General features: G+C 33.4%; 1 protein-coding gene across 1 annotated transcript in view; it reads left to right on the top strand.

The window, feature by feature from the left end:
* The window catches only part of LOC129253674 (ras-related protein Rab-34-like), a 29510-nt gene extending 8667 nt beyond the window's left edge, over window positions 1-20843 (top strand). Inside the window, exons 3-8 of the mRNA XM_064107328.1 lie at window positions 1047-1214; window positions 4570-4634; window positions 7064-7194; window positions 8704-8797; window positions 9760-9897; window positions 13769-20843. Of these exons, the coding sequence (XP_063963398.1) occupies window positions 1047-1214; window positions 4570-4634; window positions 7064-7194; window positions 8704-8797; window positions 9760-9897; window positions 13769-13836 (664 nt within the window). The 3' untranslated portion in view covers window positions 13837-20843. The remainder of the gene's footprint in view (window positions 1-1046; window positions 1215-4569; window positions 4635-7063; window positions 7195-8703; window positions 8798-9759; window positions 9898-13768) is intronic.
* The last annotated feature ends 3244 nt before the right edge of the window (window positions 20844-24087 follow it).

Raw genomic sequence — 24087 nt, 5'->3', positions numbered from 1 at the left:
TTTTTGCAGAATCAATGATTGCTTTTTATAGCACTTGTCAACAAGTGCTCATTGAAATTACATAGGTTGTGGATGTGATTGTAATCATACGTATTATCCATTTACCTTTATTTTTATTCTGATGCAGATTTTTAAAGGACAAATCCAACCTAGCAAGAAGTATGAATAAAAGGGAAAAATCAAACAAGCATATATATACACTAAAAGTTTCATCAAAATATAATGTGAAATAGAAAGTTATGATATTTAAAAGTTTCGCCTACATGTAATTTCACAATGAAACAGTTATATCTGCACAGTATCCTGGTTGGTATGCAAATGAGGGAACTGATGACATTACCCACTCACTTTGTACATGTATTTTATATGAAATATGAAATATTTCAATTTTCTCCTCATCATGTGAGACAAAGTTTTATTCTTCCCTGAACATGTGGAATTACCATTTGTTTTAACTATTTGTGGGTCAGTCAAGATGGTTGTAATTGTCAAATTTGTAAATATTGAAATATTGTATAAAATAATAAAAAAAGAAATAGTGAGTGAAGGACATCATCGACTCTCTCATTTGCATATCACTGAGTTGTGCGTATATATAACTTTTTTTGTGAATAATAAGTGAAATTGTAAGATGTCATTTAACTTCCTTATTTTTCATCGATTTTGATGAAATTTTCAGTGTCATGCTTATTTGATTTCCATATTGATTCATATCAGCATTTTGTTTGGGTGGACTTGACCTTTAAAGGCTATTTTAAAGGGGCTGAATGAGAATATTGTTTTTGCAACTCTGTGATCACTCAGTTCCCAGTTAACCATCAGAATAACAAAAACAAACTAATGCATCATCAATTTGAAAGTTCATCATTGATGCTGTCTTGCCATGTACTTTTCAAAGAATTGACCTATAGGACCTGCCTCATTCAAATTAAACTTTTGTTTCTTATTACAGTCCAGTTTTTAAACAATTTTCTCTGCAGAGCTTTGGTATTGTAAATATATTTTCCATTAAAAGATGTATTTTTCTTGTATTTTGCTGTCTTTAGTTTGCAGGTTTCCAAGGTGATAGTTGTAGGGGATGTCTCTGTTGGTAAGACCTGTCTAGTGAACAGATTTTGCCATGAAGTTTTTGATCGTGACTACAAGGCCACTATAGGAGTTGATTTTGAGGTGGAGAGATTTGATGTTTTAGGGATACCATTCAATCTCCAGCTGTAAGTATCATCATCACCACCAGCTCCATAGCATTATCATTACCATCATCATCATCATCATCATCATCACCATCATCATCATCATCATCATCATCATCATCATCATATCATCATCATCATCATCATCATCATCATCACCATCATCATCATCACCATCACCATCATCATCATCACCATCATCACCATCATCATCATCATCATCATCACCATCATCATTATCATCACCATCATCGTCATCACCATCATCATCATCATCACTGTGATCATGATCATTTTCAAAGTCAGCACTGCTGCTATATTGAATTGCATAATGCAGGTGAGACTGCCAGAGGCGCGCCACTTGTTTAAACTTACTACCTTATAAATCATCATGTGACCAATTTCAGATTTGACCACACTTCAGTGTATACATGTACAAAATATATATTCTTAAAACGGATACATTTAATGCAGAAAATTGTTCCCCTCTTCCATATTTTAATACCAAGCAAGAATAAGAAGGACTGATCTAATCACAGACTACAAAATGATTAATGCAAAAGGGTTAAAGTGTATTTCATAATATAATTTTAGATTCTTGCTGTTTTGTATTGACAATCTTTACTCAATAAGGTGATTGCTATCAAATAGTGTACATTGTGTGCAGTTCTTCCTGAATGTTACTGTGACTTTTGTCCATTTCATATTGTGAGTAATGCTCGTTATTTTTGTACATGTAGATCAAGTATTTCCCAATCCACTTTAACATGCAGAATTACACAAATATTCTCTGTACATGAATGGGGAAGTTTAAAAAAGGAACTAGTGCATGAAGTATATTTTACTTCCCTATTTGCATGATAGTGTACATCCAGACCATGTCATTGTTTTGAAGATTCTAAAAATATGAAATCTGATATCTCTACCCCTCCCCCATAAATCTTCACATTCATTGCAACTGTCTTCTCCTCTCAATGCTGAATGATGGTAACTGTACAGTATTTTATTCATAAGGTATCAGAGTCAAAAGATGTTCAAGTATATTATATAGCAACTCACTTTTATTTGTATAGGCTATTAAAGTTTGGGTAAAGTCCCTAGTTTTCCAAAAGCAAAATGAAACAATAAAAGGGAAACAGAGTGTTCCAGAATTTCCCATTGCCAGATGGATTTCACATAATTCCATGGAGAACACAATTTTTGGTTGGGATTACCAAGAAATAACAACACAAAATTATCAAAGCATACATGTATTTTAACTCTTGGTAAATCCCCCAAATGTGCACATGTGATGATTCCAATTCATTGCTACAATGTAGGTATAAACAGTGACATGTAATACTAAAACACACATGTGTTTTCTTGGATAGATTTTGTTATTTCAACTTCTAAATCCAAATGATTGGGTGCCAGATAAAAATAAAATATATCATTCTCTAAATAAGCATGGAATTGAATGGCAAATTCAGGATATTATGTTTATCTGTATGTTTTTTGATATCCAAGGACTAAAAGAAGGGCATTTTTTTATAAGAAAAAACAAAATATTTCTGAGAGAGGGGACTTGTAAAAAAATGTTTAAAATAGATTGTTGTGACTATGAAGGTTGCCTTTATAGTAATTCTAATTTCAATATAATACTCTCCTTGTGAAAAACTTTGCCATGACAGAGTCATTTTTATTTTTATTTTCAAATCATGTCCATGAATAGACCTATCTAGGCTCCTTGATATTTAGGGGTTCTTAAATCTCCTTTACTATCAATACATGTCAACATCCAGCTGAACTCTCAATTTAAATTCAATACTCTGTGTCAGGGTGAACTTTTGTTTTCTGTTGTTGAGGCATGATCAATGTGTGCAATTAGGTCTTTCAAGATATGAAGAACTTATACCCTTTTTACACAGGATTTTCTTAACCCCGGACTATCGCTAACCCCGTACTATCCTTAACCCCGTACTATTTTTTTTCCTTTTCACACATGCCAAATTGTTATCGCTAACCCCGGATAAGGATTGCTTGCTTTTCACACACGAAACTCGCTAACCCCGGACTAGTGGTTTTTGTCGATCATTCGTAGTACAAGTACTTCACTCGTACCTTTCTACACACGCTAAAATTTCCTTAACCCCGTACTATATAGTACGGGGTTAAGCTTAGCCCACTTTCGTTTTACACTAGCGATCTTAACCCCGTACTATCGCTCTTAGCACCGCAATTGCTGGGATAACCCTGCTTTTTTGCAGGGCCAAATAATCCCGTACTAAAGGTGGGGTTAGCCCACTTTGCAAAAATGCTGTGTAAAAAGAAAGTGGGCTAAGCTTAACCCCGTACTATAGGTGGGGCTAAATTGCCATTTAGCCCCACCTATAGTACGGGGTTAAGGAAATTTTAGCCTGTGTAAAAAGGGTAAAAGAGTATTCTGTAGACAATATATCGCCTGTACTGCAATTAATGAATTGACTATTGTTTATATCAAATTCGATCCTCAAAACAAGTAGGGTCTACATCAATATTGTAGAAATATGATACATGTAGCTGCATAATGAATTGATGAAGCAAGTTTTTAGAGCTCTTTTCATGTTTACATGATACAGCTACACAGTAAAGATATTTGGCAGTGGTATAGTGTACAAACCTCTTTATTACCCTATCTTTGATCATGATCCACTCATTTGTTGTTAAATGTGCAAATATGCCTAGATATATCCCAGAGATATGTAGCCAAGTCAAAAGTTTGGTACATGTAGTTTGGTCGAGAAGGGGGTGAATTATAAGGAGGAGGATAAAAAGGAGGAGTTATTGTTGAAGTCATTGTAGTACACGTAAATGTGGGAGCAGCAATAATTTTTAAACCAATCTTTTAGATTCGGATTCATCACAGTTTTGGTACCTCAGCATAATATTTTTATTTTTTTACTATTTTATTTCTTCTGCATTTGTATTTTTAAATATTATTGTTACTTTTACACTTTTATGTACTTTTATGTATTTTGTATTGGGTGTCGCACTCATCAAGCTCCTGCTTTTATTTAGGGGTACCCTAATCAATTAAACTCTATTTTCAATAATTGTGCATTCATGTGTATACATGTACATGATTTGTGTAGGCCCTTATATTGATTTTTAAATGATTGAATCAAATAAAATTAAGTGAATTAAAAATTGAAATGTTACCTCATATTTTCGCATCAGCAGCATTTATAAGAGGCCAAAATAAGGTGAACATTTTTAGCAATTTTGGACTAAGGAATTAGCAAATTTTTTCCACCGTGAAATTTCATGTCATACAATTGTCAAAATATGTCACTGTTTTTAAATGGATATATTTTTTTTAATATGATCCTGAAAGTCATGTTTGTTTGTGTGATTTCAGATGGGACACTGCAGGTCAAGAGAGATTCAAGTGTATAGCAGCTGCATACTACAGAGGAGCTCATGGTGAGATAATCATCAATACTGTGTACAGTACAAATAAGCATAAGTGCAATGGTACAAGACTTGTCATGTTATTAAGGTGTAAGAAAGATGCTCTCTCCTCCACCAAATGCAAAATCTTGTACCACTGCATGTAAAGTGCCTGAAAAGCTTGCAATGCCAGGAAGAATAATACTTATATAAGAATTATTGAAAGCCAAAACCAAAATCCCTGAGCAGCATATACATGTATGCAAGTGCATATAATATCAGCAGCAGGTGTGCGCAAATAGCCTGTACATATACATGTAGGCTTAATATCCCAGGGGGGGGGGGGGCAGTCAAATAAATTGCTGTATACACGCGCGACCCCAAAAAAACTTGTTTAAAGGTTTTTTTTTCAGTTTTGGACGCGGTCCGCACATGGACTCGTTAAGGGTATCAAAAACACAGATTTTCAAGACAAAGGGTGGTTTTGAAAGACTGGTCACTGGTCAATCACGGGGTCAAACGTACAGGTATTTAGGGTATGTTTTTTTCCACAAAGCTTTTTTTTTAAAGACTAGCCAAACGTGTTTAGGGTAGACTTCTATGTTTTCCCCAAAGCTTTTTCCTCCCCGAGGTCATATTTTGGCGACAACTTGTTTAGGGGCCAAAATGTGTAAATAATGCCCGCGAAAATCTTGTTTAGGGGGTTATTTTGCACATAGAGAATAACTCGTTTAGGGGGTGTTTGGAAATTCCTTGGTCACGCGTGTGTACAGCAATATATTTGACTGGCCCCCCCGGGCGTAATATGTATATTGTACCTACATTTTATAAAGCTAGTTGTCCGTATTCTGAACTCGGGTCTAAATTGAACCCCGGTTTAAAGGTTTGGTTTAACCATGGACCAACCTAGTTTAACTATGGAAAGCCAATTTGGGCAGAAATCTCTATTAGTACAGGTTCAGTTTATTTACTCACATGACACTCAAATCATTCATAACTGCTTGGAATGATAACTGAAGTAGTTTTCTTCATTATGAAAGCAAATGGAAACAAAATAGTAAACGTAGTATACAATGTAAACATAATTTTGGAGTTTTTGGCTCCCCATGATTTTAGCACAGAGTTAAACCATGGTCTAAGTTAAACCTGACTTCAGAATACGGGCCAGTGTATTTTATTGAATCATATTTTGATACCACCTATTTTTCAGATTGTCCTTGTGCAGTGGCATAAATTTGCTTATTCAGCCTCCCTTTCCTTGCATACGATTAGCTATTAAAGCGTTTTACAATGCAAACTATAAACATTTCAGATTTTCAGAAATAATTTGTCCATGATATCTACAGCATAATTTTATCTCTGCTTCTAGCTCTAGGTCTTATTGTTGCATTGAAATTTGTTATGTAGACTTGCAGAATTATAGATAATTGCTTAAAATCTGTGAAAATTCAGCTTTGATTATAGAGTTCTTGTTATGATTCTGTTTTCCAAAACAAAAAATAAATTATTTGAACTGGCCATGTAATGTAATTCATGGGTTTCTTTTTTAATTTCCCTTGTTATTCTATTATGATTTGTAGGCCCTAATGTTTACTTTTGTAAACTTGTATTTTCAATAGTCTTTTGTTTTTGTTGATTTTTTATTTAAAAATCAAACCTGAAATGGATTTGCATACTCCTTGACAGACCAGTACCATGCATGTAGTACAATGCAGTATCCTTATCAGAATATTACTATTTTTTGGTTACTGATTTACATGTACAAGTACATGTAAATGCTGTTCTTAATAAAATTTGCCACAGTCAGCTTATAATGACCTTGCCAATAGCTTTGACAAAACTGCATTAATGTGTCAGGAATATTCCTATTTCATTGATTTTTTCAAGCCTTCAACCCTATGGTCACGTGCATTCCTTGGCACAACATAGCTTCAAGACTGCAAAGTGTTTGTTATTGCAATGTTTCAAGTGAATATTAAACAAATTGATTATTCATAGTACAGAGTCCAACCTAGTATTTAAATAGTAAGCAATAATAATAAAAAATGCATTCCATTAAAAGATGGAGAAGATCAGGCAATATAAATGATTTCTGAGTAATCTTGAGTCTTTCAGTTTAGGGAAATCATGGGAACTGGGATGCTTGTTTCTCACATTTGTTATTATTTTGTTATTTTCTTTTTTTGGGGGGGAGGTAGTACAGATTATATCACTATAGTGTGATCAATCTCTATAAGTATATAGCTTGGTACCATAATATTGTCCTTGTTTCTGTATTCTCTTCATAAAGAAATTGAAGAATATCTAGATTATAATTGCAGTAATTATGCAATGCACACATAGGCATATTATGTATTCAAAAGAATGCAAACAGTAAAAACAAGAAAAGATCAAAGAAATTATTCAAACTGATATATTATGTATAACTTTTATTTCTCTTTTCTCTCCCTCTCTTTCTCCAGTTGTAGTTATTGTTTTTGATATGAAGGAGTTGTACACGTTAGACCATGCAAAGAGATGGTATCAAGAATCATTACTGGAAAACACTCATGATCCTCATATATTCCTTGTGGGAACCAAACGAGATTTATGTGTAAGTCAGGTTATTTGTTATAGAAACACTTCAAGGTTTAGTGGTTATTATAGATCAGTAGATGATGTGTTCAAATCTTTCTCCGGGTGTTCTCTGCAGCAAGAAATCTATCCTGATTGTGCTGCACTCGACATAGGAGTGGTAATTGGGGACCAGATAGCTTCCTTGAAACACATGACAGTTGCTTTGCTTATGTCAGGTTAATTATGAGACTACGTTTTAGATGGTATGTCAATATAATAAAGCAATATCGACTGGCCTCGGGGCGATACGACATATATCGCCCAAACTAGATTTATATCGCCCGAGTGGTAGACGAGGGTGATATCAATTTAGTATGTGAATATAATATGATATATGATTGCAAGTAGAATTGTTTTGGTTAATTTTCCCAGTATTTGAGAAAGTAAGTAAGCCTATACATTATGATTTACACTATGAATTATTCAAGTGACCAAAGTAATGCCCTCAAATAAGGGTACTACACAGTGCACCTATTTTCAAAAGTGAGTCACATTCAGAATTTCAGGGCTTTTCATTTTGGTACTGATCATATACTATGTTTTTTTTATATTATAAAACGGCAGGCAAAAATGACACTGGATAAAAGGACTTCATTTATTTTGTTTATTATTGCTGTGCATGAAAACAAAACCAACATCATGAAAGAAATTTTGAATACATTGATTAGTAAAAAAAAAAAAAGACCGTATAATATCTAATTATGCAGAAATTATGGCGTTGACAGTGTAATAAGTTCATCAATTTGCAACAGAGTATAGATGCCATAAAGTCTGTGCACAAGTCCTGTATCACATGCAGCTAATATGCAATTACACATACTGTATTAATCCTTTTATGGACACGGTATACTTCCATTATATTTACACTTGTTCTCATAAGAGCAGTGAAAATATAATACCAGTATATTTCACAATACGAATGTGTATGAATTTACAATTGGATTATTATTTCTATGGTTTGAAACAGTTGTTTCCTGATGAACATCCTGTTTAATATTCTTGACTTCCTTTTCAGCATTGACCCATATTGCTAAAGTGTTGGATTGTAAAAAAAAATGTTGATTCCTGGAATTCATATACCACTTGTAGTCGTCCTACATATAATGTGAAAATTGCATGCTTTAACTACATGTAGATCTTTATGTAAAATTATATTATACAGAAGCCTCCATAAATATTGATTTCTTTAATAAAACACTAGCTTTAAGAATAAAGAAATACAATGTTAACAATTATAGTTGATTTCGCAGAAAAATACATGCTATATTAACCAGTATTTGTCATCCTTATACAACTGTATTCTTTATACAACTGTATCTTCAAAGTTGATTTCTTGTAAATATAGATATGTTTATATATAACTATTTTTTCTTTATTTATTTTATTATAAAAAACAACTTTATATTATTATCATTATTATTATTTTCATTGATGTTGTTATTTTGATCACCATCATCATGTATGTTGATATATCCATTGTTTCCAGGAAACACAGGATGAGGTTCATGAGGTGGAGAAGGCTGCTATGGAGGTTGCTAAAGATATTAATGCAGAATACTGGACAGTTTCTTCATTATCAGGTGAGGGGGTGATAGTTGATGATCATGGTGGTGGTGGTCGTGGTGATGATGATGATGATAATGATGATAAGGAGGAAGAGGTAGAGGAGGACAAGGACTATGGCATTCACGGTACTGATGGTGACAGCAATACTGTTTTTTTTATATTATTGATGATGAGGATGATTTGATTACTAATGGTTATGATGGTGCTGATGGTTACAAAATAATACTGGTGTTCTAGAGCTTCATGGAATGAATCTGAATTGCAGATTTGTCTTACACCTTTCATCATTCTTGAGCTTTGTAATTACAAAATATGTGATTCCTGGGGGCCATTTCATAAAGCTGTTCGTAAATTAAGAGCGACTTTAAGAATGACTGGTGAACCTTTCTTACGAGTTGATCCATTGCCAATGAACATTTTGTTGTATACCATTCACCACAAGAAAGGATCACCAGTCATTCTTAAAGTCGCTCTTAACTTACAAACAGCTTTATGAAACACCCACCTGCTATGTTGTCTGAGTTCATAACAAAGAAATATTCAAAGAAGGACCATTGCACTTCACAATTACTCTTAAACATTAAGGGTTATGTTTTAAAACTAATTCATAGTGGTGGTTCAAATAAATGGAACGGCAACATAATGAATATGGTTTTGAATTATTATGACTTTATTTACATGTATCTTATCCTCTGTCAGAGATTGTGGTCCCTCCCCCCCCCCCCCCCGCTTTCTGGCAGAATACAGGGTCGTACAACAATGCCAATGTTCAGAAAAAACACACATGTTCAGTGATAACAAGCAATATAGCAAATAATGTACATTATGTTTGAAATAATGTTGACTATCAGAGATGCATGAATGAAATGCTTATTTTGTGAAAAGAATATGTAAAAGTAGCTAGTTGAATTAATGCATTGTAGCTTCAAACAAAACAAATAATTACAGATGATATCACAATTGTTCCTTGAACCAGGTCAAAATGTTGAGGAATTCTTCAACCGCCTAGCAGGTATAACTTTCAATTCATCAGTACTGAAAGCTCTGGATGATCTTGAGGCTAAGTCAGCTAGTCGACAAATTGCCATCTCACAAAGCAGTGAGAATAGAATAAGTAAGTGGCTGTAACATTCTTGAAGGAGACTTCAATCTTGGTCCTATTACATGAAATAATGTACATAGAATTCAAATAGTGCACTTTCCACCTTAATTAGATGCCCAAGGCGCTTCAGAGCAAATTACAGAAAGGAAAGAAAAAAAACCCACAATCCAGGTTCGAACTTTACAAATGAATACATATCTTGTTGTCTGTCAAAAAGCTCTGAACTATACAAGTACAGTATATTTTCAGGTTGCCCCTGAGTTTGGAAATACATGGTAATATGATATCTGCAATGGCTCTACAGTGCGTATAAAAAAAAACGGGACAGATTTGAAAAGTCTATCAAATTTTTGTTTCAAATAATGATGTCTATATTTTAGTGTTAATAGATGCTCTAAGGTCTTATCTTTGAAATGCAATTAAAAAAAAAAAAATGTTATTCATGCTTGAGCAAACACATGACGTTTTTGTTGGGGGTTCAAAAAGAGGCTTGCGCCAGAATTGCAGAATATGTGTAATACAATGATCAGACTTCTTGCTAATCAGGAGACTTCCTCTTGACCTTTTCATTATCTGTGCCACACTTTTCAAATTATGCTGTCAAATTTCATTTACAAAGTTATTTATTTAATTGAATTATTTTGTTTTTTTCATTTAAACTTCTCTTACCTTTTAATTTTCCTTCATAAGTAACTGAGGAAAGAAGATTTTTTTTGTCAACCCAAGCAAGAAGATTTGAATTATTAATTGGGAAAACTTGTGATTATTCAAATCGTTTTATTATGTGAAACAAATTATGTTATGTACCTTTAAAAGACATGAATCTATTTTTCAATGGGTCATTAATTCCTTGACCAAGTTTAATTGCTTGACAGGAAACACAGGAAGGGATTCATGTCTTTCAATGACCATGATGTATTGAGTGAATTTTGAAGGAGCTAGATATGGCAGATCGAGTAAAATGTATTAAAAAGTTGTGAGCGAGCGAAGTGAGCACGCAAATATTCCCACTTTTTTAAATTACAATATCAAAGTTTGTGATAGATTTTGACATAATATTCAGAAAATAATATCATATTTTACTTTCTATCTTTCCTTTTATTTCCTGTCCACTTTTTTCTTGGTCATGATTTTTGTCTCACCTGCATAGCAGAGTGAGACTATAGGCGCCGCTTTTCCGACGGCGACGGCGGCGGCGGCGGCGACGGCGGCGTCAACACCAAATCTTAACCTGAGGTTAAGTTTTTGAAATGACAGCATAACTTAGAAAGTATATGGACCTAGTTCATGAAACTTGGCCATAAGGTTAATCAAGTATTACTGAACATCCTGCCTGAGTTTCATGTCACATGACCAAGGTCAAAGGTCATTTAGGGTCAATGAACTTAGACCATGTTGGGGGAATCAACATCAAAATCTTAACCTAAGGTTAAGTTTTTGAAATGTCATCATAACTTAGAAAATATATGGACCTAGTTCATGAAACTTATACATAAGGTTAATCAAGTATCACTGAACATCCTGCATGAGTTTCACGTCACATGACCAAGGTCAAAGGTCATTTAGGGTCAATGAACTTTGGCCGGATTGGGGGTATCTGTTGAATTACCATCATAACTTTGAAAGTTTATGGATCTGATTCATGAAACTTGGACATAATAGTAATCAAGTATTACTGAACATCCTGTGCAAGTTTCAGGTCACATGATCAAGGTCAAAGGTCATTAAGGGTCAATGAACTTTGGCCAAATTGGGGTATTTGTTGAATTACAGCCATAAATTTGAAAGTGTGTTGGTCTAGTTCATAAAACTTGGACATAATAGTAATCAAGTATCACTGAACATCCTGTGCGAGTTTCAGGTCACATGATCAAGGTCAAAGGTCATGTAAGGTCAAAGAACTTTGGCCACGTTGGGGGTATTTGTTGAATTGCCATTATATCTCTATAAGTGTATTGGTCTAGTTCATAAAACGTGGAAATAAGAGTAACCAAGTATCACTGAACATCTTGTGCGAGTTATAGTAGTTTTCAAAATCAGCACTGCTGCTATATTGAATCGCGTGATGCAGGTGAGACGGCCAGAGGCATTCCACTTGTTTTAATTAAGGGGGGGGGGAGCAACCCGAGCGCCCGCCCATCTGTGTGGCTTTGTTCAAAAGGAACCATAATCTTTGTAGCACATAATGAAAGGATTTGAATAAAAAAATCCATGCTCTCCCATAATTCGGTTGTAAAGAAAAATTTTAGCTTGAAGAAGGAATATTCAAAGCTAACAGAGAGCATATTAAAAAGAAATAACAGAATAATTCAAGCAAATAAAGAGATCTGAAAATGAATTTTGACCGCATGATTTGAAAATTATGGCAAAGATAATGAAAAGGTTAAGAGGAAGTCTGCTAATTAGAAAGAAGTCCGATCATCATATTACTCATATTCTGCAATTCTGGCGCAAGCCTCTTTTTGAACCCCCAACAAAAACGTCCCGTGTTCGCTCAAGCATGAACAAAACTAAGTTTTTTTAATAGCATTTGAAAGACAAGACCTTAGAGCACCTATTAACACCAAAATATAGACATAATAATTTGAAACTAAAATTTTATAGACTTTTCAAATCTGTCCCGTTTTTGTTGATACGCACTGTATATGTAGGACAATTCCTTAAGGAGAACCTCTCTTGCATCTTGGAAGTTTTCCTGTGGTGAGATCTTATGTAGAACATTGCAGATATTACCATGCATTTCCACCTTCAGGGGCAACCTGGAGGCATAACCTTTTTTTGTGTTTTCGCTCTACTGTAATTGTGTAATTACTGTTAGGTGTTTGACCTTTGGAAATCCCCTACATCCACTTCAAATTGGTTTTACCCTTTTCCTTTTGTCTTTTGATATCTCGTATATTTGATTGTTTTCTTTTTGATTTTCATATTTTGTGTATTCTTTTTTTTTTTTTATAATAAAGTGAATTTGAATTGTCCTGCTCAAGGTTTGCCCTCCAGGGAGATAACTTCCAAGGGAGCTTTACTCCAGGAGATTTTTATGTTGGAATTATTTCCAAAAGAGTTAACCTCTTCATGCTTTTGACTTTCAATATAACTACCGCAGTAACAAAACAAAATCAACATTCCATGGAAATCGCCATTAATTGAAGGGTAACATACAAATGAGATTAGGATGGAGAGTGGTTTTCTTTTAATTCCAATGAGACATAAATCAATGGTCTCTTTATACAAAAAAAAAAAACCATGAGAAATTATATGGTGAAAAAGCAGTGATAGATTCAAATTTCTATACCATCAGTCTTGCAGGAGTCATTAACCTTTAGAGTCAACCTATATGGCAAGAATGTTCCCCAGACCATGATGAGTAATACTCATATTTATGCAAATGCCTTGTAATACATGTAGGCCTACATCTAAAAGAATTGACAATCTTATTGAGCTTCAAGAGTGGCAAATAATCACCCTTGGACCTCAGGTTAATAAAGACTTCATTTATGAACCTGGTCAGCTAATAAATTTGAATCGATATTTGATTGATCCAGTCTTGTGACAGGAAATGCAGTTTGAACTTTGGATCGGTCGTAAAGAGTATTTGTATCACACATTTTATTTTATTTTATTCTTATTGTTGAGAGATTAGTCTGCTTACCTCTTCAAAGATGTATAGTCAAAATAATAATCTTCCATCCAAGTGAAAGTTGGTTAATTTTTGGTTTAAACTTGAAATCAGGTGATAAATGAGGACATTAATGTATTATATTTCATGTATACAAAAATGTCTGTGTTTGCAAGAAGTAAACACAAGAGCTCACAAGGCTGCAAAACTTCTGTCAGTAAATATAATGTGTCAACTGTATAATGTTACTCTTGTTTTTCTCTCTAGAATTGAAACCTGATGATATAGATGGAAGGTCAAGGGATAAGAACAAAAAAGCAGGATGCTGCAATTGAGACAGTTACACTATCCTATGAAAGATGGAACTTGGTACAGGCACAGAGTCTGACGGTTGAAACAACCCCTGACAGAAGCAGGAGAGATGTCGCTCAAGACTTTGAACAACTCTACTCCTGTTTGTATGGATGCATCATCTAGACTCTTACTAGTGCTATTGACTGTCATTGGCTATTGCTTACATGAAGGTTAACTAATGTCTGTTTTGTGAAAAACTTCTTGGACAATATGGTTCTTTCTGTATGCATGTGGTTCTTGCCTATTTCATACTGGAGAGCTTTAATTCTCATGGTGATTGACTTCTGAAGTGGCTGATACTCTCGTGGGAAAGACTAACACAGGTCCATATCAAGTGTGGATGGAGACATATTCTGACAATCTTTTCAACAATAATGATTCAGTGAGGTAAACAAGAGGGAATAACATCATAACTTCAGCAATAGCTTATAAAACATGATGCTCACCAATTTGTCCCTCAAGAAGTGAGAATGGGAATAAAGTAAATACCAAGGGCCGTTTTTATACAGAGCTTTATGCATAACTGGTTACTCTTTCTCATGCTTAATGGGATACCCCCAATTTCCCAGTTTTAATATACTAGGAGTGCATGTGAATGTGATTTAGCACCATGTGTAATCAGTCATATGTGACTTATAAACAGATCTATGAAACACCAACCAGGTTGGTATCAGGAACATAAACTACTTGGACTCGTTCAAAACTCTTATTCACCGGGTAGGTATCAAGAATCATCTATTATTGTACTATACTGATGAAAAATCCTGTTAATAGAAAGATATGAGACCTTTGCTTTGAGTTCATCAACAATGAATGGATAAAGATCAATTAGTGACAATTTTGCTTGTTAATTTAAAAGTACATTTGATGTTTACAGTTAAGTATGGCAAGAAACTGATTGAGATTAATAGCACTGTATCTCCAGTTTGAAGCTCTGTCCATTGGTTGATTTCAAGTTCAGTATTGATGTTGAAAGCCCAAATTACATGTAGATTGCTTTCCCTTTCTCCAGCACCTAGGGCCCATAACACAAAGCTTATCAATCATCGTACAACTTTTTTTTTTACAATTGATTGCATTGGCTACAATGTACAATTATTTGCGAAAATCAAGCGTACGATCAATCACTAACCTTTGTGTTACGGGACCCAGATCTGAGTTTACAAGCATGGTTCAAATCACATCAGAGCATCCTGTCCCAAGGTCAGTCTCAATTGAATTTTGATGCTGTACTGATGTTCAAATTGCTTTAACACCAACACCAAAAGGTCAACGCCTTACTTGAATCACCCATTTGCAATTGGCAAGAAAACAAAAATACTAACTATCCATTCATTTCTTGCATCAAGATTGGATCTTGATCAATTTTGTCTATATTATCAGTTCTATGTAGTACTATAAAGGGCATTCAAAGTTTTACATTATAGCTTGTATTCTGAACTCTGTCTACTGTTCTGGTTTAACTATTAGCTAATTATGACACAACATCAGCTCATTTGACCTAATTTACAACTGGGAATGTTAATGAATAAAAATTGACGCATGCTATTAATTGGACTATTTAACTTGAAATTATGTTGTTCCTCTTTAATTGTGCTGTGTAGTAATAAAGTTGATTTATAAATCATGTGATCTGAATGTGCATTCAGTACATTGAAAGCTCATGAAAGTCTGATTGTCATGTTAAATTGCCATTGTTAAAACATGAGAAACCTGAAAATTTGTGGGAAAGTTTATATTATATCAAGCAATTTTACTTGCTGGTCAAGTCATCTTCTGCATTACATCTCACATTCATTTTTATTTTATTTTATTTCCAAGATATGTAGTTTGTACATAATTGAACAGTTAGCTATGTTATTTTGTACTTTTTATTTTTTGTTTAGTTTTATTTTTCATAGTTCTGTGTGTGAAGTGAGAATAATTTTGTTGATGACTATAAAGCTAGACATGATGCAAGAAAGCTCAGCAGCATGCTTTCTGTGTTTTCTGTGTGACAAATCATCCCTTTTTTGTATGATGTAGGCTTCATCTCTGAAAATTCCAATTTTGCATGAAAATCTCATGACATTAAGCACTTATAGAATGATATGTCCACGATTGGTACGAGATGGTGTCATATTAAGGCATGCTATATGCGTCAGGTCCTCACCCTCGCCGACTAACAAAAGTGAGGACCTCCCCACCTCAATTCTGCCGATCTAAATCATAGTCGACGTGCGCGTGAGTGACGTCATTTCAACCGCTCTAGCTTAGCATGAAGATCAATGCAATGGATCTTTTCCCTTATAGAACACAGTTTTCAGTGACTTTTCACAAAATTAATGTAAGTTGTACGATGCTTTATGTTTATCATATTTGAAATTGCTTTCTGAACACCAAAATATACAGGTAACTCTACCTAAGTCGACCTTCCATAATGTACATGTAAGTCGAATAATCGCTTAAGTAGAAGCCTTTTTTTCTTAGACCAGATTATTGAAAACATGTTATATACCTCTTATATGTCAAAATTTAAGTGGAATAGATTTCTCTGGTCCCAAGAGTTTTGACTAAGGCAGAGTTGCCTGTCACCATATGATATCCCCTAAGTCATGTAAAAAAGAATCAAAGCAAGTGTGCACAAGTTGCACCTTTGCATCACCCAACCAGGTCGTGACATGATGCTATGCAAGATCTTGCGGGCTGGGCAGCGTGTCATGACCTGCTAGTTATCTTGCTGTTTCATGTGGACGAACGTGCACATACAAGTTTAGTGAAATCTAAAATATTTGTATCTGTAGTGAGCATAGAGAGACAACTACGTTGACACACATGATGTAGGGATGAATATCACATGCAAAATGATTGTTGTAAAAAATGACTAATAAATGAGAAATGGGCAGAATAATTCTGACATTTGTGCCATGTGACATATCTTTACCCATGCGATACTCTACATGTTCCAATACATCTGTGTCAATTATCTTCATTGTGCTTGATTTTCAATGTGGAGTGAATTATTTAATGTTTCATTTGTTTAAACCTATTTATATGGGTCAGTTATTGTATGATAACAATTAAACTTGATTTCAAATAAAAACTTTCCCAGGAAATGTTGCTGGCTTCAACTGCATGAGAAAAGCTTTGTGATAACATGTTGAGTGATGTCATCAGTTTGTCAGCTCAAACACTTGAGAACAATTTTGTGCAAGATTTGTAAAAGAAAGTGATAGGCTCACAGTTAAGAGTCTTCTAGTTTTACCTCTTAAACCTTTATTTTTTTTTGCTTATATCATTGAGTTTTACATAAAAACATTGCTGAGCATTGTTGCCCTATGTCTAAATGAACTTTTCAAAGCACTATTTGAATTTTGTTTTTCTGAATTGTTAATTTTTATCCAGCCAAAGAGTACATCTCTACTTCTAGGTTTACCATTTTTTTCTTAAATAAATTTGCATTCTTTTCAGTCTTCACATATTTTACCGTTCTAGATGATCATTTTCATAGTTGAAGCTGTGTGCAGATATTAATAGTCAATATTACCAGATTTTGGCATGGTTCAAAGCTACATGTAGATATAAAAATACTTTTAACTTTATTTTCTCAGGTTGTGTTAGGTTAAACTTTGTCTTCTGATTTTTCTTATTACTTTCAATCCACTTTGAAAGAAATTAACTCATAAATCTTTATATTTTGTTTTCTTTAGATTTCTTTTACATTAAATATTTTTAGTTTTCTTCATAATGAAAACATATACCAGTTCATTTTTTTATGTCAAAACAAACTGATAAAATCTTTTCTCTGTGCTTATTATTTGAACTGAATTATATCCTCCATATCTTTTTGTTATAATAGTTTGCATTATCTATGTAGGTGCTCATGCCCTTATGTGCTATTTAGTTACCTATCTTGTTTCGCAGCTATGTGCATATAAGCTTGTATATTGTATTTTATATTTAGTTTATACAAGGATATTCATATCCTTCCTCTTGTTAGGTGCACCATTATGTCATACAAGACATTTGTTTTAGTTTAAATTAATAAACCAATTCTGAATATATTTCCTCATTCAGATGATATGATAGTTGGCTATAATTTGTACAATTGGGGCAATTTATAATTATAAATGTGCAAATCTGCAAAGATTTAAAGAGGTACTATTTATTTGGAGTGTTTCTTTGAAAATCACTTTTCTTTTCTACATTCCCTTTATTAAGAATCTCATTCTTAATTCCCACCTGAAGTCCTAATTACTAGTGCATTTTTTTAATATGCTGCAGTCATGTGTTTTTTTGTTCTAAAATCTAATACTAGTATTTGGAATACACATATGTGCAAATTTTGCTTGATGTGTTGACATCATTTCTATGGTAAATCATGTTTTTGATTTACATCTATGTAAGTAGTAGACTAAAGACTTACAGAAAAACAAAGAGAAATAAACTTTGACAAAAGTTAGTTTTAACAACATTCTAACAACATGTTAAGAGTCTAATGTTCATATATTGCTTGGGTAAGTAGTACCATTGAAAAAATGATAAAATTGAAGATTTTGAAATAAGAGATGAATTTTCTTTGGCCAGGAGTAAAAATTTAAGGGTTTCATAAAACTCTTCAATGTTACATATGACTAGTGACAATTTCTTATGCTAAATTAGAAACCCATAATATTCCTTGTTTTGACATATTCTCACAACCACATCAAACATGAAATGTTGAAATATTTCAAGTCATGTGCTTTCTGAAAATGAGAATTATGATCTTGAAAGATGTATACACTGTATGTAGGTGACAGGAATACAAATGACAGACAATAGCGTACCCAGCATCAACTAAGACAAAGAAATGTACTAGCACAAGCATAATAGTGTCACTATTGTCCCCAGACAATAGGGCCAATGAAATGCTTTGTAGGATCTGATGCTTGATACACCTCTGACAGAGAACTGATTGGGATCCAATGAAAGATTATAAATTATTTGTAAAATGGTGTATAACTTATAGATTTATTAAACCTCACATGTAATTAAATATGAGATCATTGATCTCTACTTGGTGTGAGAGGGAGTTGTATAGAGGTTACTAATTCAAGGTTGTGAGTAAAGCAGTCAATGCACAAAGATAGTGCAGCTTAACATGATGTACATGTAATCATCTTTTTGATATACTATTCCTCTTCAATATATAAAATATATTTCTTGTATTGTATTTGCAGTGTTCATACTATCAGATTGAAATATTTCTATCCACCTCATATAATGCTCTTCCATACATGTATATGCTGAAATCATAATCATTTCACTATGAACTAGTTTTTCACGTTGGGTTTGAAGTTTTTGATAATCTTAGATGTAATTTCATTCTTAAAAAATCAAAAGATGGATTGAGGATTGTAAGAAAGAAGGGGTACAAATGAAGCATATAACATCTAGTGGACTGGTGGACTAGTACAGGACTTAGTTTATGTACTTCATAAGTATATTTTTGTAAAGCATTACTAAAATTCTTTTTTTATTCTTGATTCTTCATAAATTTGTTAGCCTAAAAGGAAAACAAATGCTGCCAGGATTCTTTTTAAGACAGTGAAATTTTGAATAAAAGAAGATACACTGTTATTACAGTATATATTAATTTTGTAATTGTACTTAATGTTTTCCTCATGTTTTCAGTTTGGAACAAGATGTATTCCCATAGAATGATAAGCAGATAACCTTTTCAGTATGTATCGATAAAGGCCAAAAGGGTTTCAGTCAGGTGTAAAGATTGCTGGATTCACTATCAGTCTCGCTACAGATATACACTAATTTTCCTTCATTTTATTTCTCTCTTTTCTTAATTTTCTTTTGAAGCATTCCAAAGGAAATAATATCTTTTTCCATGTACTGTACTTGTCACAATCATTGATGAAATGGTTTAATCAACTCTTTACTTGTCACTGTCGCCAAGTGGTACCAAATAATACACATAATTCAAAAAGAGCTGCAATTTGTCTGGCATGTTTAGAGTTAAACTTTTTACCCTGGCTAAACCCTGTTTGTCCAAATTTTTTTAATTGTCACATGATCTAATTTTCATTAGGTATAATAGACTAACAACCACTTGGGCGAATTATCATTAATATAGAGTACTATTTTGGGTAATTGCTATGTCATCCCCCCCCCCTCAGAAAAAAAAAATGATTGAATTGAAGTAAAATAGAAAAAAGAAAGGATTAAAAAACAGGATATTAGATGAATTTGTTGCTTACAAAATGAATTGATACCACTTTGAGTTTGACCATATGTCATTAAGATCTCTGTAGACCAAGTGGTTTTTAGATCAAGGGGTGTGTCAATTAAATTGGATGCATTTTCTAAAAAATACATGTAACATTAATACCGTAGTCCATTCAAGTTTTCCATCAACAATCATATCATAAGAATTCACGAAGATGGTGTTTGAACCTGTGGTTTGACATTGCGATTTATCCAGATTTCATCTTTAATTACGCTTCAGCAAGTATATTCAAAACCACCTTTAAGAATTTCGGCCAATGTTTCAAAAGGAAGTCACTTCTAAATAAAGCATAATAAATTGAGAGTGTTTCATGATCCTTTAGAGGATTTATACTATGGTTTGAAATTGGATATTGACGAGTCAATCTATGAAACAATTTTCAGGGATACATGTGTGACTATCTAGAAAAGTAATGTTACGTTCTGGCTCCACCAACTTTCAGGCCACAGAAAGACATTTATGTATACAAATTAGCTTATCTTTGTTATTTTAATTTTTGATATTAATATATCAACTTGGCTCTTTCATATAAAAAAGACAATTACTGAGTTCAGAGGAACAAAGTTGAGTTCTTTTCTCCAATACCTTGGTAAGAATCATAGATTGAATATGTATAAAGTTTTAGCTCATGTGTTAGCATTAAATTATAGAAAGTACTGTATACATATATACAAACTATCAAGATTTTTGTAACTATGAATAAAAGAACTTATTAAGAATGAGAGAGAAGTGTTAATGTTGTATGATTTGGTCTCTTTTCAAGCTCATCTTCCAACTGTTTGACCGGAATTTAGATAATGAGGTATTAATAATTTTGATGATGATAAATCTGTGTAGTTGTTTCTTCTGCAAAAAATAGAGAAATGTTTGCCTCTAAAGGGTGAGATAGTTGCATATCCTACCTGCTGCAACATTACAAGCTAATGCATGATTTTCTCATTTATTATTATACATGTAGTCAGGTACCTGCCATGTAGAGCACATAACCATCTGAGACAACTAACTTTGCTAGTTATGATGAAAAGAAAATAGATTTGATTCACTCAACAGTCGGCATTTCCCCCGAGGATGAATATATGTTACAATACATGCATCTCCAAAATTTATTTTCATGAAAGGTCTAATTGCAGGTCAACATCTTTTTCTAAGTGGCATGTACCGTAACTGAACGATGAATCCAATAGTGCAAAGAAGAATGTGGATTAATCTGTAGAACAAGCATTGAAAACCCAGGTAAACTATAGTGCTTAACTGCCCCGTGGGGGGCTCTCACATACATTGGTGGTATAGGGACGTGCTGCTTTGATGACCCCCCTTTTCAGACCTAATTTTCAGTTCACTCTGAATGACAAAAATTATGTTCAGAAAGCCACCCGACCTGCTCGCATGACCATGAAATGCGCGCTAATGCCCTCCATTTATTTTGTTATGAAATGTCTTGCACAAACTTCTCATTAACCTCAGCTTTACTACAAGAACCATTCTTTCCGTTAACATCATTTCATGATATCTGTCATCTGCATCTCCATCTTCTAAATTTCAGATTATTTCATAATGGCTATGTCCACTCCTACATCAAAATTATTTGAATAAACAGGACAAATCAAACAAGCATAACATGAAAACTTCAGCAAAATCTTATGTAAAATAACAAATTAGAGGAATGTTTAGAGAGTTTTTTCCTGTTCAGCCAATGAAGGCATGCTCTATTTTTTATTTTTATTATCTGAAATTTTAGGAATTTCATTTATGTTTTGCTTCAACAAATAGTCTGACTCAATAGAGAGTATCTTTATCATAAAATCTATGAAAAGTGTCAAATGAAATTTCCAATTGGTGAAAAATCAAAGGCAAGTGTGTCATGTTGACCAGAAAAAAAAGGATCAAACTAAAATATATCAATAACTTATTGGTTTACATTGCCTAGACACATGATTATATATATATATTGCTGATGCAGTTTCTCCATGAAGACATTATCAGAACATGAGATAAAAGAAGAAATACAGCAAGACAAAGACACGAAAATGCAGATCAGAATAAATGTCTAATAAATCCTTTATTTACGATTTTAGTACACAATAATTACCATCAAGTAAAAAAAAAAAATAGTTCTATCTGATTCGGCTATCAGAAGTAATTCTTTACATTCCAAACAGTAATATTCCTTTTGAAAATCATTCATAGAAATGAAGAAAAAAAATCAACATTGAGGTTTTTGACAACTTCATATACAAATGAAATTTTAATAACAATATTCATCATGAAATTAAAACAAATCATGAAATGTATAACAGAATATATTTTTAAAATTATTTAGTTTCTTTTGAAGATAAAAATATACATCAATCATGGAAAAACTCAAAGAAATATTTATCAATATAAATATAGGAATTATTGGTCTATGTATGTTCCATATATCATCATCAATAACACTAAATAAACATCTTGTGACTATGTGTCTAATGTATTTAGTAAGATGAAGTGTGTGTGTGTGTGACATTGAAAATAACCTTTCACCCAGCAAACAAAAAAATATGAGCAATAATTTTTTTTTAAATTTTATTAGACAGTCTTGTAGTTTACATTCGACTCTAAGCGCGTGCAATTTTTTTGTGGCAATAAGCCGCCAAGATTTGAAGGGGGAGGGTCAAATTGACCCCAGAATAAACCTGGTCTGAAATAGCCCAGTTAAATTAGGGTTCGGAGGGAGAGTCCCTACAGTAATGTGTCCTTAAACACCTTGGCCTGTATTCTGAAGTCAGGTTTAACTTAGACCACAGTCTTACCATGGAGCTATTAAACATAGCTCCATGGTCTAACTCTGTGCTAAAATTATGGGGAGCCAAAAGTTCAAAAATTCTGTTTATATTGTATATTTCTAATGTTCACTATTTTGTTTCCTTTTGCTTTCATAATGAAGAAAAAATACTTCAGTTATCATTCCCAGACAATTATGAACAATTTGGGTGTCATATGAGTTAATAAATTGAATGTGTAGGGGAAGGCGGGGTAAGTTGTGACACTTTTTGCATTTTGCATGTTAGAATTGATATGACTAATAATCTTGTAGAAATAAGTACCTTGCCTTTAAATTTAATTTTTGGGAAATATATTTTCCACCTACATATAACTTTCTACCCCACACTGAAAGTCATTGTGACCTTTGAAAAAACGATGTCAAATGGCTCAACTTGCCTCATCTGCAGAGTAGGTTGTGCCACCTTCTGGGGTAAGTTGAGCCACAAAAACTATGTACAAAATGTATGCGGGAAGAACAAGCATGTCAATTTTTTATTCAGTCTTTTCACTTGCTAATTCTCTATAAATACTAACATCCTCTAAAAGTCTAAAAGTAAAAGAACTGTCGTGTGAATTTGCTCCTTTCTACCTGCATAATGGCTTTTAAAGTTTTTTAATTTTTTTTTTTACTATACATTACCATAAGAATTACCATGGCTCAACTTGCCCCATGTTGGCTGGCTCAAATTACCCCATTTCGAACTTAATGTGACATTTTCAATTCTATACATTCTTATGCATCCATAATGTAAAAGACTATGACAGAAATGAGAATCCATACCATGTCTAGCAATATTGTTCTTATTTCTTTATTATATTTAAAGATGTGTGTGGATAAAAAGCAATGATCTATTTCATACTTTTTTGGCTGAAATTTGTATTTTCCCTCTAAAAAAGTAGTTTTTGTTTCAAAGTTAAACACAATGTGGTGGGGTTAAGGGTTATGTAATGGGTCATCAATACATGACACCACAACAATGTCTGACTCATTCATTATTGGCCTGGGGGTGGTGGCTCAACTTGCCCCTATGCTCAACTTACCCTGCCTTCCTCTACTGTTAGGGATTTGTGCTCCAATTGGCTCTCCATGGTTAAACCACAACTTTAAACCAGGTTTTAATTTAAACCCCAGTTCAGAATACGGGCCCTTGTATTTAATGAGCATGCTATT

The sequence above is a fragment of the Lytechinus pictus genome, chromosome 2 (genome assembly GCF_037042905.1).
Source record: "Lytechinus pictus isolate F3 Inbred chromosome 2, Lp3.0, whole genome shotgun sequence".
NCBI lineage: Eukaryota > Metazoa > Echinodermata > Echinoidea > Temnopleuroida > Toxopneustidae > Lytechinus > Lytechinus pictus.
Note: the sequence above shows the minus strand (reverse complement) of the source record. Positions and strands in the feature narration are given on the sequence as shown.